The sequence below is a fragment of the Clupea harengus genome, chromosome 10 (assembly GCF_900700415.2).
Source record: "Clupea harengus chromosome 10, Ch_v2.0.2, whole genome shotgun sequence".
Lineage (NCBI taxonomy): Eukaryota > Metazoa > Chordata > Actinopteri > Clupeiformes > Clupeidae > Clupea > Clupea harengus.
In genome coordinates this window covers 11,043,764-11,065,407 of record NC_045161.1, presented here as the reverse complement: position 1 = coordinate 11,065,407, position 21,644 = coordinate 11,043,764, and the positions used below count along the sequence as shown (strand labels likewise).

General features: G+C 45.0%; 1 protein-coding gene and 1 long non-coding RNA gene across 3 annotated transcripts; one reads left to right on the top strand and one right to left on the bottom strand.

The window, feature by feature from the left end:
* Positions 1-1,524: 1,524 nt before the first annotated feature.
* On the bottom strand, positions 1,525-16,674 carry ivns1abpa (influenza virus NS1A binding protein a). Its single transcript, XM_012839584.3, has 15 exons — positions 16,480-16,674; positions 10,648-10,884; positions 10,340-10,474; positions 9,562-9,731; positions 9,047-9,122; positions 8,571-8,744; positions 7,944-8,069; positions 5,846-5,953; positions 4,965-5,091; positions 4,564-4,788; positions 4,122-4,243; positions 3,864-3,990; positions 3,548-3,679; positions 3,270-3,443; positions 1,525-2,920 (listed from the first exon to the last, which is right to left on the bottom strand). The coding sequence occupies exons 3-15, from the start codon at positions 10,448-10,450 to the stop codon at positions 2,664-2,666; spliced, it is 1,929 nt and encodes a 642-aa protein (XP_012695038.2). The 5' UTR covers positions 10,451-10,474; positions 10,648-10,884; positions 16,480-16,674; the 3' UTR covers positions 1,525-2,663.
* A 59-nt stretch (positions 16,675-16,733) lies between these two features.
* LOC116222165 lies at positions 16,734-21,353 on the top strand. Of its 2 annotated transcripts, none has more exons than XR_004164501.2 (3): positions 16,734-16,830; positions 17,048-17,155; positions 21,296-21,353. It is a non-coding gene; the product is annotated as an uncharacterized LOC116222165 (long non-coding RNA). The 2 variants fall into 2 exon arrangements; XR_004164502.2 differs by lacking the exon at positions 21,296-21,353 and adding an exon at positions 19,226-19,382.
* Positions 21,354-21,644: the final 291 nt, after the last annotated feature.

Below are 21,644 nucleotides of genomic sequence, written 5' to 3'. Positions count from 1 at the left end.
CCCACTGTTTTTATTTAATCTTGTAAATGCATTCCAGTGGATTAGCTGATACGAATGGGAGACATATGTGTGACTCACTGCTGCTCCAGCATCGTCATTGACACACAGTGAGGACAGATGGATGTTGTGAAGGGAGTTTACACTTAAGGCCGGGGGCTGTGACATCATTACTTCCGTTGTGTTGGCGATGTCCAATAGGACGTCTGAGTTGTCAGCCTTAACCCATATTAGTCCATAAATGAACTTTCGCATTTCCTTCAGTCCTTGTGTGCTCTAACCTTGCCTGAGCACAGATGGGAAGAAATGTTCAAAATCGATCCAATGGTTTGGCTAAAAAGAGCTCTTCTTATCACATACAATTTTGTCTTTTGTCACACGGACTACCGATTTTTAAAGAAATGGTACAAAATGGCTTTAAACTAGTAGTTAGCATGAATATTTTTTATTTTGATACTCAAATTTGATATTTATTTATAGAGACTTTACCATTGTTTTCAATGGCAGCTTAGTCCACATTAAATTCAATGCATTTTCGAAGGATGGTGCTGGTTAACCTTTAATAAACTAAAAACCTTGCGGACATGCATGTATACACACACCATAGTGCCGTCAATATGGTTGAGTATCGCTCTGGCTGCAATACCAACTAGTTGCAGGATTATTTCCGTAGGCCGGGTGGGTAATGCCATAGACATATATAGGTCTATATATGATCTATACATGTCTATGGGTAATGCTCTTGCCCTTTGCTACGAATGGTGTCAGACGTAGAATGACACGCTTCCGGCTATCGGTGTGTGCCCGAAACTAACCATACAAGGGAAGGTTGATTCCTTCGCTGTCGTCATGGATTTAACGCTGCCGTTTATTTTTGTGAATGATGTGGGCGGAGATTAGAGAAAGGGATTTTCTGAGTTTGACTGACAGGTATCGGCTGGTCACCTTAGGTCAAACAGATAAAGTCAGGGCCTGAGGTCATGTGACCGGATCTATGAAGACAGAGGACTTAAAGAAGAGAAAGGTAGGCACTGCCATGGTCACATGCAAGTTGTCACCCAACTTCAGTTGTCTTTTTAAGTTTCTTTACCTCTGAATAAAAAATCTTTATAGATTATTTATAGATAGATGTATTTCATGCAGTTTACATTACACTTTAGTAGAGGAAAAAAAAAATCTAAGGCTCACATTAGTATATCTATATTCTCAGCATGCCGTATTCAACATTCGCTCCAAAATCCAAGCCTTCTTCACTTCATAGACCTTCACTTCACTTCTTCACTTCATAGAAAAGGAGGGCCATTTGTGCTTGTCTGCAAACCAGGCTAACGTTCACATTGCACTACAGCACAAAAGGTTGCGTGATGCTCACGCCTCCAGCCTCTGGGGATGACTAGATTAGTGTAATCCCTACCGAATTAGAGTACCTACTCAATCGGCCAAGAAGCTGGGAGTAAAAACACTTAGACCCAGTGTGGTTTGAACTGGTTGTGACAGCAGTGACAGGAGATGGATGACGTATACAGGTTTCACAGGTTGAAATGGTTTATTAGTTTAAGAAAATTCTTATAACAAACGTGATACAGGAATTTCAGCTCCCTAAATCGCTCTACATTAGGAAAGAAAAAAAAAAGAATCTGAGCAACATCTCAGCCTCTCAAAAGTACTCAACACAAATCCAGAAATTGGGGTAAAATGCATATCAGAAAGAGCGGGGGGAGGAAAAATGAAAAACAAAAACTGCAGTCCTGTGACTGAGTTTTTAGTCGAGTAGCTGTAACAAAAGGGTCGGTTAGCAGAAGCACTGGAGAGTGAGTGTGTGCGTATGCTGGACTGGCACTGTGTGGGGTTGATGACTCCGCCGGTCTTGTGCATCTGCAATCTTATCTATTGGTTAATTAGCCGTGTATAAAAACATATATATAAAAAAAGGCCATAGTTTAAAGATTGGTAATGCAATCATGCGTCTGGTTAAATGACCCAAACCAAAAGCCATGTGGTTTGTGAGTGTGCGTATGTGCGTGTGTGTTGAGTAAGGCATTTGCACTGCAGATCGTTTAATGAGTTAAGGAAAATGAAAATAACCCGAAATCACTTTTTGAACACATTTCAACCGCATGTCTTTCTCGTGTCAGCTGCTGGAGCTGACGCTAGCTGATGCTAGCTAACACATCAACATGGCTGCCTTCACTTCCTGCCCTCACAGCAACACCCCAAAAGGAAGAATTTAACAAAACAAAAAACCTTTCAACTCAAATTACTTAAAAAAAAAAAAAAAAAAAAAAAAATGTATAACTGCACTAAATGTATTAAAATGTTGGCATTCTTTTTAGTTCAACAGTAAATGAATAGAGAGAGAAAAACAAACAATATATACAGCACGAAAATGAAAATAATATATCTTATGCAATATGCAAAGGCTTCAAGTTGCTTTCCGCAACCCCTCCCACCCCCCAAACACTAAATAAACCCACCCATTCACAATCAGCTGGCCTTCACTGAAGATCCGTGACACTGAAGACCCCACCCCAGAAAACCTACCCCTACCCAGCCCGCTTACATACAGAGACGTCACAAAGCACGATTACGGTCACTAAGCCTGTTAGTTTGGAAAAGGTGCCCCTGCCCCCCCCACCCCTAATCACCCCCCCACACACACACGTAGCTCAGGCAGGGGTGCAGTCGGTGGCACAGGAAGTCCACTCGTCTGCATCCAGGTCGTACAGCTCCATGGTGTTCAGGAACTCGTTGCCGTCAAAGCCGCCAACAGCGCAGATAAAGTTGCCGAGCAGGGCCACACCCGCATTGCTACGTGCTGACGTCATGCTTCCCAGCATCCTCCACTCGTTGCGGGCAGGGTCGTACACCTCAACGCAGCGTAGAGCGTGAGTGCCGTCAAACCCACCCACCACAAACAGCTTGCCTGAAAGGAGAAAGGGGTTTAATAACTTAATGTTACCATGCTGTTATAAAACATAATAGCACAGTTGGATAGCTTTTCAGTCAGATTGTGTGGTCTGAACCAACTATTGTACAATTAGTCTTGGCCCCAAATAAGCGCCGTTCAAATTAATCTCTCCAGTACAGCAACATTTTGTTGGGGAAAGAACTGACTCGATTGCATTACATTTTTAAATACTGCTGTCAAAATGTAGCATGCATTTTCCTGCTTGCAATAACAGAGTCCTTCTGAGAACTTCGGTTGTCAAGCCCCTCAGAGTAGGAAACCATAGATCCAGATCACCTGGGCTGAAAAGAAGGTCTGTGCTCACCTTCGTACACAGTCACGCCTGCGCCCCGACGGGCCACGTTCATGGGGGCGATGAGGGTCCACGTGTTGTTGTCAGGATTGTAGCGCTCCACGCTGTTCAGGCAGTTCCAGGACTCCGCTCCTCCGATAGCATACATGAAGCCATCCAACTCGCACACCGCTGCCTGATGCCTCCCTATAGAGAACACACACACATGAATGTATGGCAGGGTTCAAAACCACTGCATGCCATGTGGTGTGTGCGATTCATGAATGGCAGACAGATGCGCTCAGACTTACTGATGTTGAGGGGGGCACAGTTGCTCCAGACTTTGGTGACTGGGTCAAAGGCGTCGCAGTTCTTAAGGCCCTTCTGCCCACAGGGGTCCGACCCCCCCACAACGTACAATTTGTTGTTAAGGGAACAGACACCTGAAAGACAATATGAGATTGCAGGATGTTAGTCACCTCGGCATATGTAGCTACGTACGGATAAGATGGTAGTTTAGACCTCACAGGCTCTGCTTTAACGGTCAAGAGCTCAGTAGTAAAGTGGCTTCCATGTTTTGTGCTACACAAATGATCGGAAGGAAAGATGATGGCAGCTCGTGTTCACCTGCGTTGCAGCGGTTGGTCCGAAGCTCTGGCACCTGAGTCCACTCATCGGTGGTCGGGTTGTATGTCTCCCCGCAACTCAGCTCATCCGAGTGGCCGTTGGAGCCGCCCATCACGTACAGCTGCCCCTGAGTGGATGAGAGGAAGATGGGCATGTCAAAGGAAAGATCTTTCTGAATAACAAAATGTAAGACTACTAGTATGTGTATTTAGTAATATTCTGTGATTGGCAGATCCAGCAACCAATAGAAAGACGCACCATGAGCACAGCCATCTGGAAGCGAGCCCGAGGCGTGCGCATGGGAGCCACAAACGTCCAGCTGTCGTTCTTCAGGTTGTAACACTCCACAGTCCTCAAACACTCTTCTCTGTTGTAACCACCTGGCCAGTCAGAAAAAAAATAGTTCACTGAGCAGCTCAGACAGAGACAGACACCCACCCAAGCCAGACAGACAAGCTTAGACAAACAGCAAAGTCAGTTTGCCAACGTCAGCTTTCTTTCCCTTCTTTTCTAAAAGCCCTGCTGCTGATGCTGGAATTCTTTCAAGGCACCCCATTTCACCCTAAAAGGCTGGTCTGAGGCCAGTTACTAACGCTCCAGGCCTGCAGCTTCAGGGACCGCATGGCACTCACGACAGCTGGCCCTGGATAAGTCACTACAGTCAGGCCTCTGTGGGCTTGGCAGAAGTTTGGACACTGACCTGCGGCGATGAGGCGGCCTTCCAGCGCGGCGGTGCCCAGGCCAGAGCGGGCGTAGTGCATGGGGGCCAGCGGACGATCCTCACTCTCCTCCAGCGGGCCCTCCCAGCTCAGGCTCTTGAGCAGGCAGGGCGTGGCCGACGGGGAGCTCTGAGGAGAGTTGCGCCCGTGCAGGAAGATCACGCACAGCGTGCCGTCCAGCACCGCCAGACACAGGTAGGTGTTATCTGCAGGGAGAGAGGGACTCAGATGAGAAACTGTGGACGAGAGGAAATGAGAAGAGAGCGGAAAACAAAAGCTACACAGGCAGGCAGACGGGTCAGGTCTAGGAATACTACTGTGACAAATCACCGGTTTAACCAATCATGAATCTACCACAACAAAGAATTTCCTCCAGACTTACTACTGGTCTTCTCGGAGGCGATGTACTTCCACTCGTGTTTGCTGGTCTGCTTGGTGGAGCCGGGAGAGAGGGTGCCAGAGGAGCTGGCGCTCAGCTGCCTGCTCACGCTCTCACGAGGGGCCTTCTTCTGCAGAACACCAATACACACACGGTGTATAACACTCATGCACGCTACAGACACACAACCTGGACCTTCTGCTATACAACCAATTAAGGCCTTTTGTCAAATATATAGAGATTCATTCATTCAAATAAGGGGCCTTATGTTAGGAAGCCCTTGGAACAAAGATACAGACTAGCAACAAGCCTTTTGCTAATCTCCCAGGCACAACACAAAATCTCAGGGTCTATCCAAGAGCTCTCTGTAGACAAACAAACATACCTTCAAAAAGGCCTATACACACACACACCCCTAAAAAGACTTCAAGCATTTTTGGCTAGAGAGCATACTCCTACGTTCAACGTATTCTATTTTAAAAGTTGCCCGTTTCACGAAACACCCACTTAAAAGCAGCCTATATGCTTCACCCATTTCCAAGACGGAGATCAACACCATAAGAAAACGTCCTAGGTCCACCCACAAGCACCAAATGGTCCACCTAGCCTATAGCAACACACCAGCTTTCATTCTGCTATGGGCACACCTCAGCACACAGAGGCCAATGGAACTCAAATCAGCTAGCATATCCATTATTAACATTTACAACCACTACTTATATAGCTCTATAATGACCTGGGAGGCGGGACATTTGGCTTGGTTTAGCCCAATTGGGGCAAATTGTGAATATGTGGGGCCAATGAGTCATGAGGCCGAATTGCTAAAACAGCTTGGCCATGTGTGGTTCAGCTTGGTCCGTCCCAGTTTGGCTGGCTGCATGTACCTGCACAAACTGGATGTGATCTTCGTCAGCACCAAACACCTCGGTCTGCCCGTCCAGCAGAGCTCTGTCCAGGAGCTTGTGGTCAGCTGAGTAGTACAGCGTTTGCACCTGCAACACACACAGCGACAACAACCCATGTGGCTGTCTCCTTGGCAACAGAACACCCCCAGCAATAGGGGGGTGGTGAGGTGAGGGGTAGGGGGGGGAGGGGGGCGTGAGTCTAGGGCAACCATCTTGTTGGGTGCTTTGGATAGAGCTGGCAGTAGAAGAGCTTCTTTAGAGATCACATCACACACACAAACAGACACACAGGGATCTTCTTACTCCTTCAGAGAAAAGTTAACTGGCCGCTGCGGAGCGCCTCCACTGCATCTGTGCTGAAAACACACTCAGGCCACCACATTCCCATCACCACAGTGCATCCTGGGAGATTGTGTTAGAGGGAAGGAAGAACTATGGGCGTCTCTTGCTGCAAACATGTTCATCATCTCATCTGTGGCAGCAGGCATCTTCAGGTTTGTGTCACAGTATAGGCGTGCTGGAACTTGTAGTTTTCAGTGCTTGAGCTCCTAAATCCACAGAGGGCTACGGTTTACTGTTGACCTTCGACTCTGGAACATTCTGTGGAGTTACTTTATCTCTACAGGCTCCTTTGGTTGTTCTCCCATTAGCAAACCCAAACAGAGATAAGGTATTAAAGACAACACACTCCCCTCGGCTGTGAAGAAAAATAAGAGCGCTTGAACGAAACTCAAAGGAAAAAAGGGCATCATGATTAGAGTGAATCCAGGCTCGGCAGCCATTTTAAGACTTGTAGGTGTTTTCTTCAGAGCATAAACTACTCCAACATGGCTGCCTCTTCTTACAATTCTTCACTTCTTCTTAGTCCTCTGAGTCCTATCTAGAGGAGTCAGCTCTGCAGAGTGTGTGAGGGAAGGTATAAGTGGACTTGTATATAAATACACATTTACATATATTTGTGTGTGTGTCTAATGAGGGAGACTGTATAAGATCTAGACGACTTACAAGCTTACCTACTTTTTTAGCCATTAACATTTAAATCTGCCAAGCCCCTTTGGGCTTTGCCATGTATTCCTGCTGCAATTAGAAATACGACATACAATCTAGTTGACGTACAGCTGTTATTGCTCATTACTTCATGATGGTTAAGCATCACCAAGACAACTCTAAGTCACAGCTGGTAAGCAGCTCTGTCGTGCATGTCCTCCTTCCGTGTTCTTTGCTGTTCATACCGTTAAAAGTAAGAACATTTGTATTGTGTGTGTGATCTTGTGCATGTGTGCAGGTCCATGAGCATTAGAGCCTAGGGAGACAGATGGGAGCTCAGCACTCCTTTGGCTGAAGCTCTGTCCCTCTCTCCTTTATGTTTTTTCTCTCTTTTCTCTCTCGTTTCTCTGACTCATTACCCTGCTGGTCTCAGTCTGGGTTCCGGGCGTCTTGCGTGGCCTGCTGCTGATTGGCTAACACCTAAAGAGAGATAAATCAAGCGGGAGGAAGAGAGCTGTTAGTGCTGATGGCCAAATGCACACACACACACACACACACACACGCACCTGTTCAGGGAGAGGAAAGAGATAGCCAGAGGTTAGTGAGAATGCCACTCGTCACACTCTTGCGTTCCTGTCTGCCTACAATTACGTAGCAGACGTACACACACACACAAACACGCACTCACACACACGGCTCTCAGCTCTCTTTCTGCTCACCTGGACCAGAGTGTGTACAGCCCGTGTGTACAGCTTTACTGTGTAAAGTATAAACAAAAACAACAAAAAAACAAACACACATATACAAAATCTGACATTGTGGGAATGGCACCGCATATACAGGAAATTCTGTTAGAGACAGAAAGAGAGACTAGTCACACTCCTGAGACAGAGTGCATGTACCTGCTGTACACCTGTGCTCTCTTAGGGGCCAGGCCTTCAGAGAAGGAGAAAAAAAAAAACACAAACACAAGTGGGCAGCTGATTGACACATCAGCAGGGAGGCAGAGTGGCTGCGTCAAACGCCACCGGAACGTGATGTAGGGAGACAGATAGGAAGAGGGGAGGGAGGACAATGGACGCATACTGACCTCCTCCATCAACCTCTCCAGCGGCTCGCCGTTCTCCCACAGGCTGCGCTGCACCCACGAGATCACCTTAGAGTACAGCTTCCCGTTGCTAGGTAACATCAGGTTGTCCTCCAGCATCACCTCCAGCTGCAGCAGTGATGGTGGCAGGAGAGAGGAAGAGAGAGAACCAGAAGGAGAGTTTGATCTCTTGATTTACTCAATTATCATCTCTGTGAGGAGATCCAAACTTTAACACTGACCTTCAATATACAATTAAATAAATAAATATACACTGCGTAATTACTGCAAATCATTACATCAGCAACTCCCTAATGCGAATCAGGAATGGCACAAGCCTTTAACTACCCTAACAAACACTCTGTACATTGAAGCTCAAGAACAGCAGCTTATGAAGGCCAATATGGAACATCCTCAAAGAGGAGACTGCTCATTTCAGAACGCATAACATTCTTGGTCTAATTTACCACCATTTACAGGGCTGAAAGGATTCCGCAGGCAGAGGTAAAAGGCTTGTTCAACTTGAACTGTGCAATCGCATAAATGCATTAAGTTCAAGGGTTAATCTGGCTTGGCCTTGACTGACTGATTGATTTAACTAACTAATTAATTAATTAGTTGAGCGCTCACCTTCAAGCGGGGCAGCTTGAGGAAGTCCTCCTGCTCGGACACCTCCAGAAGGTGCTCCTGGATGAAGCTATCGATCTTGCCGAGGAGCCGGGCGTCTCTCATTCCGCTGGCGAAGTGGCGGTAGGAGATGGCACTCTGTGCATCCATCTTGGAGAGCAGGTAGTCTCCGCAGATCTGCACACACACACACAAATGTAGTTCAATAGTTCACAGCAATGAAGTAAACTATCCCAAAGGACTGGCTGCTCACACCTCTTCCAACACTCCACTGTTACGTAAGTGTGTCTGTGGATAGTGATTTGTAAAACATCCCTGTCTTCTCTCGGCTAATTAAGTACAGAGGGAATATGAGGAGGACAGGGTGGCATAAGAGGGATGGAATAAATATTAAACCAGAACACAGACTGAGAGTGAGTGGAAGAGCAATGCATAATGGAGAAAGAAAGAAAAAAGAAAGCAGAGGGAAGGGAACGCACCTGCTTCACTCTCTCCATCTTGAGCCGTTTGGCAGCAGAGTAGACGTCCTTCACCAGTTCCTTATCAGCCTTCAGCCTGAGGACAAGTGTGAGTTAGGCAAATAGTGAGTTTAGGATCCAGAGGTTAGTTCTGCGTGTTCTAACAGGATACTGCGTGTTGACTCAATAAATGGTGTGGAATATCTGGTTGTAGCATGTCTAGTAGTGTGCATGTGCTTGAGTGCTAGGTTAAATATTTATATTAAGTTAATAGGGACATGCAAAATTCTTAAGAACAGCAAACATAAAAATGTTGAAATAAATATCTGTTTTAATATTTATTCTCTTTTGCATATTAAAAACATGTACAATTTTGAAATGCTGCAGTTTAATCGATGTTCTGAAACGTCATAACAATTATACACCGTGGGACATTACGTGACACTACGGAAATGGCACCGAATATGTAGAATGACCCACAAGTGTGTGCGCATCATACACAGAATTCCCACCCACCAACACAAACACACACTTACTGGGCAGTGTAGGCATAGTTGAGCAGAACCTCAACGGCTTGCGGGTCCAGGTCCTCAAACTTGACATGGGCCACACCGTGGGGCTCGGCGTCGCTGTTGAAGATCTCAAACAGGTAGGGGCTGCAGCAGGCCAGCACGGCCCGGTGGGCCATCAGCTCATGACCGCACACCTGCAGGGCGCACAGGGGAGACACTTTAGGAACCAGCAGCTTCATGTGGAAATTACAAGTGATACAAGCTCCAAAATGGTGAATATCCAGACACCGACACTGCAATAAAAGGATGTCTATTTAGCTTAAACAGAATACTCTTCAAATATTAGTGGCACAACCACAGGCAGCCGCTCAGCAGGAAAAAGAACTTTAGGTCCACATAATGGGGGGGGTGGAGGATGCAATAATGGTTTTGATCGCTACCAACATATACTGGAGCTGCCACATGACTAGCCACACCAAGCATATATCCTTTTACGTCCACACCCACAGAGACACAATACAGCCCATGAGAGTTTGATCTTCAGGCGTTCACGGAAACAGACCAACAGCTTGCATGCTGTGGTGTCGTTTCAGAATGACTCAGCCTTGTTACTTGGGAAGTGACAACTCTGACAAAGTGAGAACCAAAGGCAAACAAGTCAGAGCTAGAGAGAGACACACACACACACACACACACACACACACACACACACACACACACACACACACACACACACACACACACACACACACACACACACACACACACACACACACACACACACACACACACACACACACACCTGCAGTCTGACGTCACAGAACTGGCCGCTCTTGCGAAGCGCATTCATCTTGGCCACGGTGGAGTCCAAAAAGCTTTCGTCCTCGAAGATCAGATAGCCGTTGGGAATCATTTTCAAGCTGTTTGGAGATTAGACCTAAAAAAAAAAGCACGACGTCAAATGCTTTCATTTTCGCTGGTACATACTGTCATTTCAGGTCACTTTCAGTGCCTCCAACACAGACGATCAGACACCACTCCACATTCTGTCCATGTACAAAAATAATCAAATATAAAGATCAGATTCAGATTTGCTTCATTGGGCCTTACCTGAAGAAAACTGGAGATCTGGAGAGAGTGAAAGAGAGCGCAAGTGACAAACTGAGCAAGGCAGGCAGGAGCGAACCCTTTCTTTTGCAAACCGGCGTGTGTGTGTGTGGGGGGTCAAATGGGTGGGGGGCAGCCGCACCAATGCAAACTAGCAGGCTTGAAGCGACTGGAATCAAGTCCTTGGGATCCCGTTGGCTATAGAGTCCAGTTTTTTCTGTGAGGCTCGTTCATTATAAACTGTGGAAGGACAAACACAGAAGAGGCAAGAATTAACATTAGAACACTGATATTGGACTCATTCTTAAAATCCTTGAATGGTAGGAAGGGGAAAAAGAAAAAACAAACACACATACTTAATGGTGAACTAGAAAAAAATAAGGCAAAGACCATATAATCAAGCCTGTTCTCAGCACGTCAAAAGGCATGAATTAACTAAACTAGTACTTTGATAGACTTTGAAAGGTTATCTTAAAAAAAAAGTAAGTCTATAGTGCGGCTATGCAGTGCTAGGCACTGTTTCGGTATAGTAGTCATCTACAGCATTACGTCAATTTGTGCTGTGAATTTCTTTAAATCTCTTGCCTACAATAACCAAATGACACAGCTAGGGACGCAGAAAACTGAAATCAATTTTAATCATCCGATTCATTAAGAACAATGTCTGGCTTTGAAATGTTTCTTTTTTTAAATAAATACTTTTGAAATGCATAGTTGTAGTTGTTTTGCTACTGGAGAAATAACATAGTATTAAGTGTATGAACTTTAGATGATAATACTGATACAACACAGACACTATATAGTTGAAAATACTCTAATAAATGTTAGTCCATATCGCCAACCCCTAACCCAGATTAGCTCGGTCAGTTTCCTCATATGCTAAAATCAGCAAGCCCAGGCTCTGACTGATCCCAGATTACTCCCCTTTACAGACTAAAATAAGCCAGTGCTCAGGAGGGAGGCAAGCAAGATGTTCTAGCATGTTCCATGCCTTTCTTCAGTTTACTCCACCCCCTACTCCACACACAGTTGTAACCCACGCCTGCAGGAACGTGTCGAGAATCCTGACCAGACATGCTAATCCGGCTCACACCCCCTCTTGCATGGCCTCACGATCTAAGCACAAGGGCATGAGCACACGCAAAGCACAGGCATAGGCACGCACGCACCCACCCACACACACAAGATGTACACTGGTCCAACACAGTAAAGACTTACTCGCAATGTACCTTTGTCACATTAGTATACTTACAAGAGACGGACTCGGAAGTGCTCACCCTGCGACAGACCATGCTCAATCAAGCCCAACGTGGACACACACCCCTCTCACACCCCCACACTCTTACTCCGCCCACCATTTCAGATACCCTTTTCTGACGTGTACTCACATAAAACCCTTCAGCTCCACCCCTTTATCCCCCACACACACAGAGAAACTTCTCGGCATTCAGGGAGGGGTTTTGCAACCAAAAGGAAAAATACTGCAGACACACACACACACACACACACACACAACCAGTCAATCACAATGCCATAAGCCAGTCTGTGTGGAACCCTGAGACAGAAGCACCCCCCTCCGTTTGTGTTTTTGTTTTTTCCTAGTACCGATTACTGTTGCCAAGTCTACAGTTACCAAGTTACTTAAGCAGGCACTTGAGGCAGTACTGAATGTGGGGTGGACGGTATTAAGTGTTCTAAGGTATTCTACTGGGTTATTGCCCCATCTCTCCAACTCAGATTGAATGCAGACAGCCAAAGGGTACATCTGTGCAGCTCTATTCAAAAACTATTTCAGGTCCAGGTCAACTCTACAACCTCAATGGGACCTTGTTGCCTTCTAAAAATACACTGGGTCAGACGCGGGACAGCCCTGACCATAGTTGACCTCCTGTGTCTGGATTCACAGGAGGGTTTGGGTCAGAGGAACAGAGGCCTTACCGTAGCCCAGATTAGATTAGATAGACTGGCCTTAATCTCACACGTGGATGGACACCACAGACTCCAGTTAAGGCTGCTGCCATTCAAACAGAGTCCAGTAGTCAACCCTGCACACACACATATGCACATACACACAAACACATCTACTTTTGTGCTCAGCCACTATGACGTGAACTGCTTCAGGCAGTTCTGAGCAAAAGAGAAGGGAGAGAGAACGACATAGGGGCGGAAGGAACGCAGTTGATAAAGAAAGACCATGGACATTTATAGAAGTAACAGGGTATTCAGCGTGAAAGACACTTTTGTGAGTTCTTCTTCCTCCTCCCCCCTCCTCCTCAAAAAAATGGCACACTCCGCTTTTGTCTGCATGTGGGTATTCCGCTTCCAGCAGATCAGCAGACTCAGCCACAGTCAACGGAGCCCTTCATGGTCTCTGTGTGTCACAGCAATTACCTTAATCTCAACCATGAGACCCCTCTCCCTGCCCCTACATATAAAACACACGATCCAGTCTCTTCCCCAATGAAATACACTTCCCTGCATTTGCAGTCAGGTTAAGACTTGCATCAACTATGTGTATTTTGTGGGGGAGGGGGGAGAGGGGAGGGGGTATAGTCCATACAATACAACCATAGCACGAGGTGCAATGACATCTGTCAATCAAACACTGAATTGTTTCTACAGTCAGAAACAAAACAAACAAAGAAACAAAATGTACAGGGAATGCAAATGGAGAGCGGGAGATGGGGGTGGACGCTGATGCGGGGGAAGGAGAAAAAAAAATAAAAAAATTCATAGCATTTCTTTGGAGCAGCACGTCACATGGATCTGGAGGAAAACGGAAATTCCACAAGTGCCATCCTGTACCAGTCAAATGTGCATGTACAAGATTAGCTTGCTTCTGGGTGTGTATATGCGTGTGTCGCTCTGTAGGCAGCCTGCATAAAATTCCGCTATGGGAGGGCGAGGTCCACTGGCCTAGTAAAAGATCTCAGTCTGTGGCTGTGTGCATATATTGCTTTGGTCACTCATTTCCAGGGGTTATGCAACATCTGGCAGAATGTTCTTTCACTCACCCATTACTTCTCTCTTGTCTCCCTCTCTCACACATGCACGTGCTCTTATTTTCTTTTCCATATTATGCATTTACCTAACCTCTGGCTGATATTTCAGAGAAATCATTATGGCTTTTAAAAAATTATAATAAAACAACAAGAGGTTCTAAAAGGAAAAGAATACAGAAGCTACTTTCAGCGGAATTTTAACTCTTAACCTTACAACTAACTGATGTACATCAAAACATGCAACCTTGCTGCACTCTCAACATTGGTTAACATGTTTATAGCACAAAACAACACACCCGTCATCCCTGAAAACAGTCAGCACCATCAACTACACAGCTTAACATAAGGAATTCTACACTGACACTGGATGCTGACGTGGTGTATTTGGCCTTTGGAACACCAAACCTTATTCCTTACGTTGTCTCTTTGGCCATAAAATGATAACTCTGGCTAGTGTCTCTGGTTACCCACCAGTCTCTGTCTAGCGAGAGAAAATGTGTACTGGAGATGAAACACTTCATAAATCACTCTGCACAGTAATAAGGAAACAGACAGCAAATAAAAAAAAGCTCTGCCCTGAGCACAGAGCTTGGGCTGAGATCTGTGGATGAACCGCAGACTAAACATGAGACCGTGGAGTTACTGCTTGTGTCAAGCAGGAACTGTTTTAACAATCACAATCACTGCAGGGACAAGTGGGCATTATTTTAAACGTGGTCCTGTAAAACAAAGAGATTTTGTTCTGCAACGCCATCCCCTCATGCCACTGGATTCCCACAAAGCTCTACATAAACAGCACACATGGGGTACAGCAGCAAAGGGAAACCATGAGTATTTGGGGAAGTTGATGACTCACTGCTTCCTGCTTGAACGCAAATTAGAGGGTGTGTGGATTACTAGAACATCAGAAGGTGATGGTTTAAATGTATTCAATCGTTCGTCTTAAGAGTGGCAGTATTTATATTTCGCCTTCATATCACTTACATATGTATACGTCATCAACGCCAAGGACACACGAGCCAGATTTAAAAAGTAGTCACTGTAGCCATTTGCACTTAATATGCATCAACTGGCGTCAAGGCTTTTCACAATTGCCATTCCGGATTGTGCAGGTTTACATGAGACACGACGGATTTCCCTCCACCATGAAGCACGCAGAGGTCAAATTCCCCTAGTGTGGGACTACTGACGCAGTCAGGTAGCACGCGGAAGCTAGCTCATGCCAATACGGGATTGAGTGAAATTTCAATGTGTATGCCAAACCGATACAGGATAATCAAGGCTTTTCGCGCGCTTGACCTCCTGTCGGTAGAACACATTGTTGGCACCTACAATGTGGGTTAGCAGTACAAATGACCACCAATTTAATAGTCTTGTAGTCTCCTCCGGAGACCTGACTGTATTTAACCATTAACGTTACTGAATGTCGATGAACAAAACCTACATTTTCATCGTGTACAATACAGCGGTTTAGAATTGTACGTAGTCATCCTCCAGAATATAAATGCTATACACAAGCCACTGCTGTAGAACAAGAATGGACAGCCAACTGCCCAATTCCCTGCCCGTACCTCGATTGGTTAGGGACCCCGTTTCGAACAAAGCTATTGGCAACACCAGATGCTCTTTTTTTTTTTTTTTTAACACTGACTTGCTTCACTGCAATGATTCATGCTGAACATAGGGCTTCAGCTCTCAACTGCCCCCCCCCCCCCCCCCACACCCCAAGCTAAGAAAGTGGGTCAGTGGGGCTGACCATTTTCACTACCACCGTAAGCTACTACTGCAAGGACGGGCAGCAGGAGAATCGCCCACGCCGGCCAAGCTGAGGCTCATGGTTCACGCCTTTGAAAAGCAACGTGCAGTTGACTAACGTTATCGTAACGCGGGCAACGATACACAGCTAACGTGAGGAATCCACAGAGACCACTCAGTCCATGTTGTTGATTTTGCTCGACAATGTGCCCTGCTGTCCTTCCTATAGTTTGGTAACGTTACGTCAACGTTACACAGAATAAAACACGACTGACCCACAATGAGCGCGCTGGGGACATCGTGATGCTAATATCAGGTGCCTAATATTAAAATGTGGTCGCTGCCACAAATGGATGACGAAATTGTTAACGACAATAGTTCGCAATCTAACGTTATTTTAAACACCTTTTCGCGGTCATGCCACGTCCTTACCTTACTCAATATCATTGCTGGCCCTGTCACTTCTCAAATTTGTCTCAAAGACAATAATTTGCAGAAGGGCACATGGCTTTTTTTAACCATTGAATAGCGCTAAGGTTAGAAACAGATTCGCGGTTAAGTAACCATGTCTGCCATTTGGAAAAAGGCTCTAGTGTTAGCTAGCTCGTGCGGATGGCGGGAACCTAACGTTGACCTAACTTCACACTTCCAGGCTTAACAGTTAGCTACTAACGTTAGTTTTAATCGCTATCTATGGAAATATAGTATCAACCCAACAGCCTGAATTGGAGAAATGACTGTAGAAATTTCTCTGCAATGACTATCCGAATCAAAGTAGTCATCATCACCAAAGATGAATGCAGTTTTCCTACGTTACAAAATCCAAACCCGCTCCGGGTCTTAAAACACATTAACGTTAGCCACTTGACGATACGTTAGAAGAGCAGTAACCTTAATGTTACTTGCCCGATTTTGTTTACTCATTGCGACATCAATAGTATGGTAACGTAACGTATTGGTTAACGTTAGCAAGTCAGCATGATCCACGGCCGTTGCGTTCTCACTCAGGAACAGTGACAGCGGTCAGACAACGACAAACTGGAGTTATATATTAGTAGCGTTAGTGAGACCTCCTTACCTGGTCCGTTTTACAACTGATGATGATAGACATATTTAAGGTGAATTCGATGCGGTCAAGCGGGGTAGCTGCAATGAATGCGATGCGGCTGGCACGACTTGACTTCCCAGAACTGTTCCTCGCGGTGACAGCGTGTCTCACTTTCCAGCGGAGAAGCTTCTACGAATGAGCGTTTCTGCAGGGCGGTGTGGCGATAGAGAGCACTTACAAAGCCGAGGTTACTGGCACGTCTGATGTCATCACGCAGAGCAGAAGACACGCCTGCGGAAAATTACTGAGCATAGCAGCGGGGATGAGGGAGGTTCTGTCGTTGATCTGATGTCTGGATATAGTTTCTCAGGAATGAATTGAGTAAGTGTAGTGTACTGATGGGAAACATGGGGAGTGCTCTGTGTAATATCTAGCTTCGATTTGTGGTTTGTCGACATATTTTGAGTCCTCTTTTTGAATCATTTACCCTTACAGTGGTCAATCAGAGCAATTAGATCAAAATATTGGTAAAAATCCCCAGTTTGGCATGCAACTTCTGTATGTGTGCGTGTGTGTATGTGTGTGTGTGTGTGTGTAGGCCGGAGAGAGAGAGATTTAATGGGCCTGCTCTCCATTGAGAAGTCCAAGCTCTTCCTTGATCCTGTGACGCACCTGAATAATGATGACGCGACGGCTGTCTGTGCAGGTAAGATTGTATTCTGCTCCTGTAGGCACTAATGCGATTAATGGCTCATGAATCACTACTACAGGCTCACGAGCAGTGTGCCTGCGTTAGTGTGAATGGCACTAAGCCTACAGTTCTCAAATGTGCCTCTTTCAACAGTGACACTGGCTAAATTAGCGCACTGGACAAAAAGCAATGTGAGAAAGTATTGGGATGTCATGTCATCCAGGCAGTCCAGTGGGCAGAGCCATCAACAACTTGCAATAGGGTTGTTATTCTGCTGCCCTTTGTCAGTAACTGAGGCTGGGGGATTACAGGCTTGGTCCTGTTTACATTGCAGACCCATTGTTGACCCAGGGCAAAATTCCCGTCCTGAATGACTGTTTGTACTACCCATACTCCACCTCCCTCCTGCTTTGGCGTGAGGTCCCAACGAAAAATGATGACCTGTTGCTAGGCAGCGTTGCATTGCATTCCCTCACGCCCCCTGAAAAACAAATTTCTCGTGCATCAGATTTCACCAGACTGTTCGGCTTTGTGTCAGTGTGTGCCGCTTATTGAGTGGAAAGTTCCAACGCAGGAGGGTTTGTCAAGAAGGAGGACTGAGATTAACAGACAAGCCATATCTGCTTACATAGCAAACAGAATACTTTCTCATCTTCTCCTGAAAGTGACATCCCACCTGCTGAATCTGAGGAGAAAATAAATTGCCTGTCTAGGGGAATAAACCAAGATCATTAGTTTAGTTCTAATTTAAGGAGCCATTCAATGATGATTGTTATCATCCAAACCTCAAAATCAACATTTATTCACTAGACTGCCTCAGCTAAAGGTCCTTCGTAGTATCAGTATTCCTGACAGACATCATTGCTTAAAACTCCCAGGGGTTTGAAGTGGCAATCAGGTAGGTTGAAGAGGCCATAGTATCTTATAGAAGGTTATACTGGCTTTTATGTTAATATCAGTTCATCATAGTATAAAGACCAGTTCAGGCCAAAGATTCATGGCGAGATGAGCTACAACTACTTGAAACCAGGAACTTACAACAAAGAGTTCTAAAACCGATAGGCTCAGACCACTGCGAAATCTTGCAACAGCACCAATGTACAATTGCGGGAAATCCTTGAATTTGTGTGAATTTTCAGGATCGAAAAATTCTAGAGGGACTAAATGCCGCTTGGTAGGTAGGTCTAACAGTAGTCATGCTAGCACGCTATTCATATTTAACCATGTTTATTATGCACAAACAGCCCCAGAGGAGCTGATTTGAGATCATATTAGGGCGAATAGAAGTGTGAAAGAGTCATCATAATGTGTGTGGTTATTTCATCATCCTAAACGGCCCATTGCGCTCATGAGTTGTGAGTGGCACAGCAGTCAATAGTTGCTCCGGCAACAAAGTCATTAATTCTGGTGCTGTCGTTTGTAACGAGCCCTCTGTGAGATAAAGCGGGCACGTGGTTAGTCCGCCGGTGACTTCAGCTCCATCAAGGAACTGCCATAAGGTTAGATGAGCAGGGGTGACTATATTTTTTTTTATCCCTTGGGAATATATATATTCCCATGGGATGAAAATGGTTTTAATGCAGGGAAGAAGGCCTGCCATGACAAGAATGGCAGTTGGGAGCTCAGAGTTCTCTCTGCAGTTTCTGTGACTATGGTGGTGTCCAGAGAGAGGAGGGTGTTGGGTGGTAAAGGAATGGCCAGGGAAGCTGTGGTTGGGCCACTGGTTATTGAGGGTGAAAGCTAGTTGAATCACCATGGACATCAATAAAACATTTTCTTTTAACTCATCAAAACTAAAGATAAACAAAAATTCCCATACACCTTGCCGGGCAGCTTCTCCCTCTCCTTCTATATCATATTATGCTAATACTGATACTGATGAAGTGGCCATATGTTAATTGTTTACCTAAATTTATCTCTTTATCTGTTCATCAAATTGATGTTTACTAACCAAATTTTTTAGCGTGACCTTTGCTTGCAAATGCTGATGGCTGTGGGTAGATTGTTCCTCATCATCAAGTACATATACACATATTGGCAGCAGAAATGTACCCACTCACTTTGTTCTTTTCCTTCCTCTCCTAGTCTAGACTAACCCCCCAGGCCGTCCATCCATTATTATACCCGGCCGACTCCAAGCAGATGGGTTCACCCTTATGTGCTTAAGGTTTCTTCCTGATTAACAGGGAGTTTTTCCTTGCTCCTGTTGCCATTGCGCTCTAAGGGGGTTCAGGCCCTGGGCTCTTTTAAGCACCTTGAGACAATTTTATTGTTTTGGCACTATATAAATAAGTTGAATTTGGTTGAATTAAATATATATACAATTATTTTGCGGAGGACATTGTATCAGACAGATTATCTGGACACCACTGGCATCTCAAACATCATAAAATACATACATAAGGCTATAGAACAAGTCGTACAACATATATCAGAACATGTCAGTAGCTCATAGTTTAGTGCCGTGTATAATACACTTTAATAACAGTGCCTATGTTTTTACATTCCTAGAATACTAAGGCCTCAGCAATGTTTTGTTTCCTCCAGAAAAGTAGATCAGTGGATCTGGGTCATTAACATTAAAGTACCTTGGCTAAATCCTCCTACTTTGCTAATGCTCAGCTGAGGCAGTGAGCAGCCTGGACCTGTAAAGTTAGGAGATGGAGGAGTTGGATCACTTAAATCTCTCGATGTGCACATGGAAGTGTAGATGTGGCTCTTGTTTGCTTTTGTGTACTGAGTTGACACTTGACACTAGCGATAAAATCAATTGGGAGAATGTAATAATGCCATTCTTTAAAATAAAGCTTTTTTTCTGCTGGAGCAAGCCACTCGTGTCTGATGTGTGGTCAAGCTTAATAAAAAAAACTCCATTTTGTCTGAGCTGTTTGTGGCTACTTGTTCCCACACACACACACACACACACATGCACAAAGAGAGAGGGAGAGAGAGAAGAGAGTGTGTGAATGTCTGGTCTATCATAGTCTTGTCTTTTTCGGGAACACTGTGTTCTCCATTCGTGATTTGTCCTCACATCTCACCCTCCCCCTTCCCCCCCCCCCCCCCCCCCTTCATTCACTGAATGGCCCAGCCATCTGGTCCATGTCCAGTCTGGTGCTGTGCCTAACAGGGAAAGTGAAGGCTGGTCAGTGTGATCTGATCCCAGATCAGTTAGTTGCCAGAGCCAGGCAGAGATTACAGCCATTGTTTATTAAGTTCACCTCACACGCCCTTGGCCTTCTCACCTGTGAACGAACTCACAGTGCTCTCTTTTTTTATCCCTCCTCTCTCTATCAACACCACCTCCCTTCTATGATCAACCTCCTGCTCACAGAACACACAGAACTACACACACACTCAGATAAAGTTAGCTTACATTGGCATCCCCCTGTGAATCTGCCTGTTTGCCCATGTTTACTCAATGTTATGGGTTGTTGCAAAATCATGCAGAATGAAACAGAACCAGAACTGAAGAACCCTGTTCTCTACGGTACCACTGAGTGGAGCTGTGGGTTTTATGATCTCCTTGATACCCTCCTTTATGACTCCTCATATCAAATTACTGTTTTACCATGCATGCATGCCAGAACAGAGAGCACCCAGAGACAAGAAGTGAGAACTTAATAGGCTTGATTAAACAAATAGGGTTAGGCGATATGATTAGCTTTGCCATCAACAGACTGATACGGAAAAGACTCTCAGTGTCCTTTCTTGGACACTGGACTCTGCCGTTCCTCTGGTTTGCTTTGAAAGGGGCCCTGTTTTGCATCAACATTAAAGTTGCAGTAAGTAGTTTTTGTTGTCAAAGATGAAAATGCTTCCAAATGTATAAATTAACATAACATTGTTCCACAGTATGCACCTTACACACTTTGATTCACTGTTTCAGCCCTTTTTTATATATTTGTTTACATGTCTGGACCATCTAAATTGCCAACAGATACATATACAAAACACCTTAAAGCAGCAATAAGGAGTTCTGTTCCAGAACTAGCAAGTTAACTACCGAAAAGGCATGCAAAAACCTTTGCAAAAACCTTTGCAAACACCACCAACAGCTCAGTTGAGACTGATAGAAGCTTGCCAACACACTAACCGGTGTCTTTTGGCAGTATAGCTGGCCATGCTGTGAAACCTTTTCTTCCATTTTTGCAGGTTGTTCCAGCCCAGAACACAGAACTACATAGGGCATATCCTGGATGGCTAGTGGGAAAGACATAGGTGTGTATCTGTCCTTCACATGACTATATGCTATCAAAATGAATTTGAGGATGGTACCAAAACTAGAAGCCAATAAAACCTTACCTCAAAAAGTGTCAAATCGTTACATAGTGTTACTTTAACGGATACATAAACAACACCTCAAACGTCGTCAACACATCAAAAGTATAAACAAACACAAAAGACACAGGACCAACTATTATCCAGAAATATGTTGCATTTAGAGATACAGAAACATTTCAAGTTTTGTCAGAAAAAAAAATGGACTGCACCTTTAATCACT